Here is a 12,750-nt window from a genome sequence, read left to right as displayed (position 1 = left end):
GTCTCTCTCTTTCGACACACACACACACACACACACACACACACACACACACACACACACACACACACACACACACAAACACACACACACAGAGACACACACACAGATACTCACTTCCGACCGCCCTTCTCTCTCACTCAACTCATTGCTGACAGAGCAACAGCGTGTCCTAACAAGTGAAACCCCTGTAAAGAATTTAGCAGTAATCCTGGGATGTGGGCCATTTCAACAGGGAGGAATTTATTCTTTTTTTTTTTTTTTTTGCTATCACTATTATTGGAATGCAGCCAGCCTCAACAGCACTGCTGCTGCAATCTGACTCATGTTCATGTCCCCTGAGAACTGACTGTTTGGCAACTGGGTTTGATACAGTGCTACCGTAAAAACTTGATAGATTGTAATACTTCGGACATGACTCCAAAAAAGTAGGGACATGACTCCAGTTAATCTTTAACAACAAGAACAACGTCATCAACAAAATCATTCACAGATGTTTATATTCTTATATTTATACCATAATCCTTTATTCTAAATGAATGCTGTTTTATTTTACAGTTCACAAAAATATAATGGAAGGTCTAACACTTTGAAAAAACTGTTTGCAGAGGTGTGCTACATTGTTTGACATGGTTAATGAACAACACAGAACTGCTCCTCTTTTACAACCCATTTTGGAAACTTAAAAGTTGGACCTTGTGGTTAAAAATTATTTCTAACCTGAACTAAAATTTTATAACACAATAGGTACTGCATATTTTAAATGCTAGTATTTATATATATACACGTATGTATGTGTGTGTGTGTGTGTGTGTGTGTGTGTGTGTGTGTGTGTGTGTGTATATATATATATATATATATATATATATATATATATATATATATATATATATATATATATATATATATATATATATAAAACATGAATATATATATATAAATCTGTCTGTGTGGACATAGTAGTACAGCCTGGACGAAGTCCAAAGATGAATGTTTATCTGTCTGTTATCTGAATTACAACCATCTGGACTAGAATCAATCTCTATTAAAATCTTAATGCAGCTGAGTGGCTTTGGTCATTAGCTAGAAATTGTTTGCAGACTTTGAGGTCAACTTAAATACAATTTAAAATTTCTTGATTAGTGCTGCACAACTGCAGAGAGCAGTGACTTCTAAAACTATGGTTTAATTTAGACTGCATTTCTGTTCCAAACTCTTGTCATTCAGATGTTCTTACAATCTCTGTCAGATCACCAAACACACGGATGTGAAAAGTTTCTTAAAAAAAAGCCATTATCTTTAGACTTAAATTGGCCTTTTGACGATGCAGAAAGAAAAAAATACACTATTATGGTCATATTAAGTTTAAGAACGTATTATTTATATTTAGGGATATGATTAAAAGGACAAAAAGAACCGAAAGCATAATATCCCAGTTTAAATCAGAGCAAGGCTGAAAGGCTTATTATTTCCTTAGGGATTGATAAAAAAAAAAAAAATTCTCTTTTTTAAAAAGTGTCAATCAATTGTCTACATCAATGCAAACTATGTTATTTTAGTGTAGCTGTAAATGTGGACAAGAGTGAGCAATTGTTGTTTAACTCTCTTTTCTGAGATAAAAAATACTCTGTGTCTCAGAAACAGAAGAACCGTGCAGGGAGAGTCAGGGCAACTGCGGAATTAGGTTTGTCTCCATGACAACAGACAGGAAGTGTCGCTTGCTGGGTTTCCTGATGACTTCCTCTTTATCGTAGAGTGACATCTGACATGACTGCATGGATGTTTTCTTGGTGAAACTGAGTTATATCTTGATCAGGTTTTGCTTACCTCTACATATTTTTAAGCTTTGAAGAGTGTAAATGGTCACAAAATGTAGGTCGACAAGGCCAATGTATGGCAGCTATAAAATTTATTCTTGTTGAATTACAAATAAATGCTATGTTGTACTTTTTTTTTTATTTTGGTTTTTTAAGACTTTTATTTGACTAGAGAAAATAGCACAAAACTATTTTTTTTCTTGTAGAATTTGCAGTAATCACAGATTATATGTATGTGTTTGTGTGTACATGCTTAAACATTCACATATATTTGTGTCAGTTGTATACTGCACTTAACACTTTTCTGTACAGTATGTGTAACGCCACTTTAGTCATTAATGTTATGTAATGTTAAAATTAATGTTTGTATTAATGAAAAAATGATGCACAACATTGTTCAATAAATGTCTTTGATTAGAAGCAGTTAAACATTCATGATTGTCTGTGACAAAGCAAAGACAAAACAATACACATTTGATGCAAAATTTCCGAAAACATCGATGAATTCGAGATGAAACTGTACATACATATATGCTAATGAAATGAATCCACTGAAATCCTACTAGTGTTTACATAAATGAGTTGCTCAGACACTGAAATGTGCCCCACCCTTCCACTATGAGAGCTAAAGAAAGCAGCCCTTCATTTTAGAATTGAAATCATGAGGCTAAACGTTTGAAACTTTGTCTAAAAGTAAGCCTTTCTTCTCCTGACAGTAGAAGCATAAGGTTTTCTAACATTTAATTCATGAAAGTAGCACAGCTTGTGGTATTAATATCCTGTGGATTCAGTTAGAATCTTTTAAGATTTGAACATACTGTATTTGTTCCTCTTACAGAAACCACAAGCTCAAGCTCACAAGCTCTGTACTAGCACGAAATTTGGTTTCCATTTATGCGACCTGTTAGACGAAGAGTTTAGCAATCATAAAAATACATGCAAATGTGCTACTCTAACGCTTTCTCTGATTGTAGTCAGGTGTCAGTTATGTAAGAAATCCTGCTATGGCAATAGTAATAAACACAGTATAAATTGCTGCCATATACATCCATCTCACATGAAGCACTGAAATTCAGTACTTTTAATGTTCGGTAATAATGTAGTTATGATGCTAGATTTTGTTCAGTCAGTGAAACAGGGATTTTAGGAGTTCAGTCTAGTTTAAGTTACAGGTTAAATGATTGATTGCAGCAGATTTTCACAGAAGGGTGCAGGCTGCACTGCGCATGGGCAGGTTGGCCGGAAGCCGTGCGTACTGGTTCCTGAAGCTATGCTTTTTGTTATTGAGCACTGGGCCTGTCTTCTTCTGGCTATCAGCAGGTGGAGAACTCTCTCGTGAATTAGCCCAGGCATTTTCTGCCCTGCCTCCTTTGTTGTTCTTTGACTTTTTAACCTTCTCTTTGTCATGAGGTTCATTAGTGGCCACAGTGGAGTCTGTGGTGCCCTCTAGTGGTGGGAGTGTGTCAGAGGGTAGGTCTGCAGGGGTGGGCTTTACCTCTGCCTGCTCTTCGTTGGAGATGTTTAGGTTGGAGTTAAAGCGCTTGGTATTGGTGCAAGTCGAACTGCCCAAAAGCATTCACCAGTGAAAAGGAAAGAGAGGGCACACAGTCATATACCTTGTTCAAGGTCTAATAATAGCATCATGCTCTTTGGTTTGCTGTCTTTTTTACGATTATTGTAGTGTATATTTAGTTACTGTTGTATTGAATATATTCAATTGTAGTATTAAATCCCTGCTCACCCATTAGAACTTCGATCCTCAGAGTCTTTCTGCTCACTGCTGTACCGGAGCTCAGCTGGGGTTTTAAAAGACAGGTCCTTCTTCCCTTTTAGCCAGTATGTCTTCATGTAGCCCTTCCCCTTCAATTATAAATGATGTTTTTTGTTTTATATACTCAGAACAATAAAAATCTAAAAACTCATCATTAATTTGTTAATGATGTGTGAAAGCCACATACTCAATAACCATTAGGAATACACTCTATGCTCAATAGATTGGATGGGATGATAGGGTAATATGTACCTTTACGAATATTTTGCCCCTTTCTTCAATGATATATGGCTCATGCTCCAGGTGGTCCTTGGTAGTCTGGCTAATGTGGATTTGCATGCCCTAATCACAGAGGAAGACACTGATAAACAAGATGTCCTTTTATAACTCCCAGTTCAAATGAATGTGATTAACGTTCTTAATCCTTTGTTTGTACTGAGACCTGCTATGCTGCCTCCTGCTGGCTTGTCTCATAATTAATAAATGAAGAAATATTTATGGTAGCAGAGACATCATTAGATCATCTCTTACCACACCATTGGACTCCATGCGAGAGGCAGTGTTCACCGTGTCACCAAACAGACAGTAGCGTGGCATCTTTAGTCCCACTACCCCTGCCACCACCATTCCAGAGTGGATTCCTTTAAGAAACCAAAAAATACAATTATGATACACTCATCTTAGTTTATTTTTAAACTGCATATTTTCAACGCGTATTTCATAAAATAATAAAAAAAAAAGGCCAATGAAGTGACAGTGACATTAAATATGGTAGAACGCAGTGGCGGGTGGTCAGGGCCAGCAAAGCCTTCTCTGCTGGTCTAAACACTATCAGAAGCACTGACCTACATTTACAACCTAATTCTTATATTTGTTCCATAAAATTTTATTAATTTATTCTAAACAGTTTATACTCTTCATTTCGTAGCGTTTCTCTTGGCTGCACTGCTTTCATGTTTGATTTTTTTTGTCCAATCAGATTTTAGTCTCTATGTGCTGCCATGTCAATCTAATCTGCCCAGGGTCTTCAAAATCTGTTGGCTCTTTTACCATAGAGAATATAATGAATGGGTCTGTTTCTTTAACCAATCAGATTTCATATTCGCCTCACAGGGACAGGTAGCTGGCAAAAAATATCGTCAGCATTTTTCCATCCTCTGAAAGGTTGGTCAGAGGGAAACTGTTCAAAGAACCTTACAGCCGAATTCGACTGGCAATACACGTGTGTAGCGATCTGCACACATGAACACATCAGAGTTAGTCTTTTTATGTCAAAAGAGGAAGAGAAATTGATTTGGTCTCGGACATACTTAAAAATCAATTTTAAGGAAAAGCTAGACACCGTGAGGAGGTCGGCCAACCCCGAAGCTAGCTAGCTTGTCTTAGCCCGGGAAAGGGTTTGTTCTCCACTTCCAGACCAGTGAATACGAGCGGTCTCATATGAGTCTGCGTCTCTGGTGAGTAGGTTTTAATTTATTAAAATTTTTGTTTTTGTCATGTTATTAGACAAATATTGATTCTGAACTGCTCCAGATGATGTAGGTGAACAGTTGTGGTTGTAGTGTAGAGGTTTGGAGCCTTAACTGGGTTTCTTGCTTTAGTAAAATGGTATTCACCCTTAATATTTCAAATGACTCTATCTCTCTGTAATGCCATGCGCTGTTATTAAGCAATTTTTTATAGTATTGATGGTTTCTATAATTGCGATGTGATAGCGATGTGGTATTAAGAGGTGGATTAAGTCGGGTAAGTCCCCACTGAAGGCCCAGGTACCAAATGCATGGCCTGCCACTGGGAGAATGACAGAGGACTAGAATATCTTAATGTTGCAACAGTAATAAAAAAAAAAACCTCATGAACATATCACAGAATGTCATTTTATTGTAAAATATCAGGTGTAATGCTTAACATTTCTGAAATGAGTACAGTGTACATTTTAGATTTCAGTGGTCATGGTGCACCTACCAACACGAATCTGAATGTTATCACCGGTTGAGGGGTCTTTGAGGTGATCGATTGAGCTCAGCATATCTAGAGCCATGTCACAAATATGATGAGCATGAAATGTGGTCTTATTAGGCACACCAGCCACCACCATGTAAGCATCTCTTATGGTCTCCACCTGGGAAATAGTTCACATCACAGTGTCCTGGTTATTCTCATAAACCCAGACTTATTCACTCGATCATTCATCTATTCATCTTCCATAGTTATGTTTGAACTGGAGTCATGGTAGATCCTTGCTTTATTCTAGTCATGGTATATCTGGATATATCCTAAAAGCACAAGGCACAATGCAGGACACCAGAGTCACCAATCCACCCATTAGCATAGACTCACTAATCTATCTTCTGGAATAAAGTCACCAGTCTACCTAATGGCATAGAGTCACAAATCTATCTAATGGCATAGACTCACCAATCTATCTTCTGGCATCAGTCTACCTAATGGCATAGAGACACCAATCTATCTACTGGCATAGAGTCACCACTCAATCTATTGGCATAGAATCACAAATATACCTACTGGCATGGAGTCACTTATATATCTGCTGGTGTGTTTTAGAGGATGTTGCTGGGGAACTGCTAGACCTTGAGGAAATTTATATTGATATAGTGAGTCTGAAATGCCACACAGACAGTATCCTGTGCTCAGAATTGCTCTCTGAACCCTGTAGCTATAAGGTACCATCAGTTCTTGCTGTGCCAGCATACCACCCAGCTCAAAACCTAAATATGATTTCTAAACTAGTTAGTTAAAAATATGTTTATGGTTAAAACTAAGCTCTGTTTATTAGATATTGGATCTTATATTTACATTTATGGCATTTGGACGACACCTTATCTAAAGTAACTTATAATTTTGCCAATTGATAAGAGTGGTGACTCTATCTTATTTATCTAACTGAGCAGCTAGGGGACTTGCTCAAGGGCCCAGCGGGTCCAAAGTCCAAAGACTTAAACACTGAGCTACCACTTAAATCATAAACAATGAAGAAATTACAAAGCCTTGTCACTATTCATTTGATTCATTTTTTTTTAATGACCTACATGAGAAATGTACATTTTGTTACCTTGTAGACATTGTGTTTCTCACTGAGCGTGTCAAAAACGATGTAGATCTCATTGAGCATGTCCACCACCTGCATGGGTGTGATGTGGATACAGATTTCATTAAATTTTACCACATCACTGAACAGGATGGTCACATCCGGGAAAACCTGGATAAAAAGAGCCACAAGACAAAAATCAGGCACAAACTACAAAAAACAGGATTATAATAACATACATTTTTTTTTTTAGCTTATCAGAGATAATGTTTATTTAGATGATGAGGACATTATGCAGGCAAGGGACAAAAGCCTGTTATATAAATGATGCAAAGGTCAGCCAACTAATTAGCTGGACAGACACTATGTGTGAGTGTGTGTATATATATGTGTGTGAATATGTACTTGACAGGTCTCTAGTGCTGTCAAGTACATATGTATATATGTGTGTGAATATGTACTTGACAGGTCTCTAGTGCTGTGATGCCTTTGCGCAGTCGGTCAGCTACAGCTTTTGGTATCATAGCGTATAACAGAGAGTCGCCTCTCTTCTTCTCCTCGTCCAGTTTCTTAATGATCTCTTGCAGCTGAGCATATTTCTGTTGCTCCTGTATAAGCAGCAAAACATTTTTTATTGTAAACTTTGCTGCAAAATCACAACCCTAGAATGTTAATATTTATTTATTATTCACTTATACATACTTTGGTAGTTAACAGTGTACCATATTTTGCAAAAAAAAAAAAAAAAACATTTTAATATGTGACATATAGTGTCAAATATAGGAAAAGGCAAAGTTGGTCAGGCCTTTCTTACATTAACATTGTGTTTCTCTATTGGCAGATGGTGCTATTTACAAGTGCTTGTTTAAAAAAATTGGCTAATTGCCAATATTCTCAAACCTGGCTTATATAGAAACTGGCATATTAATTTGTTTGTATAATAATAGCATAATAAAAAGTATTTAAACAATTTGCACTCTCGAGGTAGTTTCACTTGCTAATATACACCGTTTTGCAGCAGGTTGTTAGTAAATGCTAAGTGCTACCACACATGAGAGCATGGTGTGTGTACCTGGTCCAGAGCCAGCTGCAGCTCGGCTGATTGCTGAGTTCCTGCCAGAATGAGCTCTCTGCTAGAATCATGCAGGTTGAGGTCATTGACATAAACGCCCATTTTAATCATGTCCTCCACTGTCTCAATACTAAAACGGAAATTGGATAGGTTTTAAAGTAGCATCAAATCATTTGTAGCACTGTTTGATACATAGACGCTTGTTTATTTATGACTTTATGGTATGTTTAATCAAACAGATCTTGACAAGTAAATTAAAATTGTTGCTAAACTGTGTAATGCTAAAGCCTTAGTGCTTTGGTTCTCATTTGTTCAGACTGGCTGTTGACTGCTCTATTTCGCTTCAAGTGTATCAATTAAACAGGAAGCATGACATTTTGTACCAGGCCAGGCCATGTTGCCATATTACAAGCATGGCATATTCAATTAGAACTTACATGGGTGTGCCAAGGAAGATAAGTGAATCCCACTGAGGCACGTATTTCATCTGGCCCTTCAGATGGAGAGGCTTTTTAGGTGGCTCTCGCATGTCTTCAAATATAGTTTCACTGCATTTACCTAAATACAAAAGAGAAGAGAGCCTCAAATAGTCAGAAACACAAGTGTTATCTAATCTAAACTGTAGCTTAAATGTTGTGTACGTATGGCATCTGGCATGGAAAATATCCTTCAGAAGGTTAGCATGGTTCAGTACTGATCAGAGTGGTTGTGAGATGGTCTATAAATAACACATCTAACCAGTGACAGTCTGGAAGGCAAGCAGTTCAATGTCTTCTCCTCCAGAGCTTGCTGAGCTGTTGTACTGGGTCAGAGCGCTGCTGTACTCCTGATCGGCTCCTTTCATCTCATCCATTGCCTTGACATCTGCAGGAGCACATTGGCACAGTAATTTATTATTCGACTGAAATTCTGATTAGCTGACAGATGTCCAGTGTAAATGCATGAATAATATCTGTTCTGATACATTTTACATCTTATGTTCTGTGTCTTAATTGTCCTGTTCTGTTCTGTATATTCATTGCTTTATTGTATATGTGCACTTTATGTATCAATCCTGGAGAAATCATATTCTATTCCCAACATATTTGCTAGCTATATAGAGAAATAGAACTAAATCCGACTTCACATGGCCGACATTACCCACTAATAATAACTGTTATTATATAATAGCTTTATACACAATGCAATGTACAATGATTATTTAATCACAGTTGGGTATTAGACCTTAAAAAGTGTTAATTAGCACTGTGTGTATTGGGAATAAATGTATTACCATTTGAATGGGTTATACAGAATCAACATAATGGAAAATATTAAGCAAGCAAAGTACTCATATCAAGTGAAAATGCATTTATTCAACTCTCACACAGCTTTTATATATTGCAAAATGATGAACATTTTGTCAGATTTCTAACTGTTCTTTATAGTGGTTGTTCATCTGACCACAGACAAGTCAAGACTAGTTTGATGAAATGTGTAAAAATATGGCTGTGGGTTTTTTTTTGTTTTGTTTTTTTGCAGAATATTAATTATGCGCCATTCAGACTATAGCAAACCAACAGCATATCGGTACCTCGTTCTTCCTTCTTTGACTTTTCACTTTCTTCTTTCTCCTCTCCTTCCTCTTTGCTGAGTTTAGGGATGTTGACCTTCTGCTTGCTCTCTACAACTGCTTTCGACAGCAGCTCAAACACATTGTTGAGGTGAGTGTATATCTGAAGAGATACACATAGAGTGTATTTTGCTGCTCATTTTACACACAGAATGGTGTGCATGCCAGTTGCCAGACAGAACTCTGTGTGGCCTTACAGTTTTTCTCCACAGTTTGTATGAAAAGACAGCTCCAATAATCCCTTCAGGGGTTCTCTTATTACCCCAGAGCCAATAGGGCTACCTGATTATTGTAATAAAGCAACCTTCTACCTTGATTCTTTTTTTTATGTTAATGTTTCGTATCATAGGAAGATTGAAAATGAAATGTAAATTCAATTCCACCTCCAATTTCTATGGACCATCTCTGAATCAATAAGTGAAAATGTCTTAGTGGTGTCTGAGAAGTTAAGTGCCTTTTCTCATATAATATTTTGCACTAACATTCGAACAGAATGTCTCCTATCAATAATGTATTTTGTTTTGAATGTTTTGAACGCCGTTGTTATCTTTCATTACTGTGCCTCTTGAGTCTGTTCATACATTAAAAGCTGAGAATTCATAAATCACTAAATATCCCTTTGGCACATTTTACATTATTGAATAAAACTTGTCTGCTCTTTAGAAAAAAACCCACACAAACACACACAAAACTGCTGTACCTACTTACATTGTCCCAGCTAAACTCCAACATGGGCCGAACCAGAGTGAATTCCTCATTGACCTTTTTGCCTTGCAGATCTGAGAATACTTCCTTCAGGCCATCTCCAATGCGGTACATAGTCATGTCTCTACGGAAGATAACACTAAAGGGGAACATGTCAAAGAAGATGCCCCTTTTCATTGGAAGCTTTTCATAACCAGGTGCTGTTTTCTGCTGGGGCATGCGGTGCTTAAATGCAGCGTTGTCAAAGTTCATCTTGTACACCTACAGATGTATTGGGAATGAAAATAGAGAAATCTGTCAGACAGATTACATTCTTAGCTTGTACATTCTCAGGTTTCAAACATCTTTCACATGTTCATGTCCTGATTTTCCTTTTACCACATATGTCATTTTCTCTGTTTCCTCTTTAGACAAAATCTCCACCTCGATGTCCGTGTTGTAAAATTGACGGCCCACTTGAGAGAGTTGTCCTATAGAAATACACAGCAAAAGTTCAGACTAATATCATAAACAATATAGTTACAAAAATGAATGGAATTAATGCCTGCATGTGAATTTAAAAATAAAAATTAAGTTATTTCATTTTGCACAATTTGGGAAATGATGCTCTTATTGTTCCAACTGTTAAAAAGGAAGTTATAAAACTATTTGCATTTTTAAGTTCAATATTTGGTTAGTACATTGACAACATAGCTATCAGCAACGGCTCCACTTTTCTCATCTTCACCTTGCATTTTATTTACATGATAATTTTTTTGGACCCTAGTTGATCCACAAACATGTTTTTCATGCAGGATACCAAGACACTGCATTAATTTTCACACCCAGTCTCCGCTTAAGTAAATGATTACCTTTGACAAACTGAGTGAAACCCTTTCTGGTGGAGCGATAATGCAGCGTCAGACTTGTCTCACATTCTTCTTCCACACAGAAGCTGGGCGGTTGCACTTTGGGGAATGAAAAGCGAAAGTACTCATGCAAGTTATCCAGCTCATTGATGAAGTCTCGTACATTACGACCCAACACCTGAAACACACAGAAACAGGTGCAGAGGTGAAATAAGAGGGGTACAAACTACTTCAGTCTAATATTTAATTAGACAATTTGAATGTAGTTAATGTATTAGTACAAATTTTTCAATGTAAACTTTTATTTCTATTTAAAAGTGCATGTTTTTAAGATGGATTTTATTAAAAGGCTTGTCTACTGACTGCATCAAAGTTACCTTAAGAATCCTTTCATATCCATAATTTCCTATTCGTTTGACCATGTAGACTCCAAAGGCATACATCAGCTCGTCGTGTGTCTTTCCCAGAACCTCTCCTGCTGCTTTAGCCAGACGAAGGATCAGATTGTCACTAGAACAAAAAGATTCCTATTTAAAGGTGTGTAACAATCTGGTTAATTTATACTGTGAGTTTTTAATTATATACTGTGATATTTTAAATGTTTTACCACTCATTTAAAGCAACTGGTACCACATGCAAGTTTACATGCATGTAGTACATATGAGTTATGCGAAAGTATCTGGTAAAATAATAGAATAGCCTTTATTTGTCACATATACATTACAGCACAGCATAATTATATTTTTCGCATATCCCAGCATACTCGGAAGCTGGGGTCAGTGCTCAGGGTCAGCCTTGATACAGCACCCCTAGAGGGCAGAGGGTTAAGGGCCTTGCTCAAGGGCCCAAGAGTGACAGCTTGGAGATACCGGGACTTAAACCCCCGACCTTCCGATCAGTAACCCACCACCTTAATCACTGAGCTACCACTTACTGCTTTATTTTGGAAAGTAAAACTCAGAAAGCTACAATTCCAGCATCTTAAAAATGAAATGTGCTCACATCCTGCAAGAAGACATATTTGGAACATAACAAAATAAAACAGAGAGCTGATTTGAAGAAAGCAGCAGAAACCATAAAATCTAAGCTATAAAAGATATGTCACTAAGAATTTGGACCCAAATATTACATCCAAGAGGATTGGGGGAAAACTGCTCAGAAGTGACTGAAGGAAGTTTAATGTTATAAAGAGTTATTTATACTCTTTATTACATTACTGATCTCTGGGTTTTCTCAACTATTCATATTTTACTATAAAGTTTTTGAATATTATGTTAGTTATAGATATTCAAGAAATAGTTTTGCAACTTGCCATTCATTATATACACCATATAATATAATACAAATACTTATTCTCGCTTTAGTGAAACTGATCAATAAACAGTAAACATACTTATACATTTGGTGGCGTACAAACTTGAGGTGAGGAATCTCTGCTCTGGCCTCGATAAGCCTCCAAACATCCTCGCCGTAGGACTCATTAATGTAGTCATTTACTGCTTCCAGATACAGGCCATACATCTTCAGAGGGTTTAGAACCTCCTGACCTCTGCCACCACTAACAGAGTGGGGGCAAATATTAGAGACCTTTTAATTTTGCACGTGTTTTCCAAAACTCATACATTTATTAGTGAGATGAAGAAAATACAAAATTGAATATTACATTAACATTTACATTTGCGTCCTTTAGCAGACGCCCTTATCCCTTATTACTAAACCATATAAGCAACTGAGGATAGTCTATAGGTGTGGCTTACCTGCAGTTCCTCAGTTCAGTGCACTGGGAGATTGCGACTGGTCCAGGCTAAAGCAAACTGGCCTCACTCTCTCTCTCTCTGCCCAACACCTGTTCCTGGCACTTGAAGCACTTCACACACCC

The 12,750-nt window shown here is 37.1% G+C and overlaps 1 protein-coding gene across 1 annotated transcript; it reads right to left on the bottom strand.

Moving 5' to 3' along the window:
• Nucleotides 1–3,012: 3,012 nt before the first annotated feature.
• On the bottom strand, nt 3,013–12,392 carry LOC310733030 (soluble guanylate cyclase 88E-like; the record flags this gene model as incomplete). Its single annotated transcript, XM_083553874.1, has 16 exons — nt 3,013–3,376; nt 3,556–3,674; nt 3,838–3,927; nt 4,117–4,226; nt 5,551–5,707; nt 6,659–6,805; nt 7,096–7,242; nt 7,707–7,836; nt 8,144–8,264; nt 8,445–8,570; nt 9,280–9,421; nt 10,027–10,284; nt 10,402–10,493; nt 10,875–11,049; nt 11,249–11,381; nt 12,265–12,392. The coding sequence occupies 16 exons, from the start codon at nt 12,390–12,392 to the stop codon at nt 3,013–3,015; spliced, it is 2,439 nt and encodes an 812-aa protein (XP_083410000.1).
• Between the last annotated feature and the right edge of the window lie 358 nt (nt 12,393–12,750).

Source organism: Silurus aristotelis (assembly GCF_946808225.1).
Source record: "Silurus aristotelis genome assembly, chromosome: 1".
In the NCBI taxonomy this organism is placed as follows: domain Eukaryota; kingdom Metazoa; phylum Chordata; class Actinopteri; order Siluriformes; family Siluridae; genus Silurus; species Silurus aristotelis.
The sequence above is the reverse complement of the archived record's forward strand: the minus strand, read 5'-3'. Positions and strand labels throughout refer to the sequence as shown.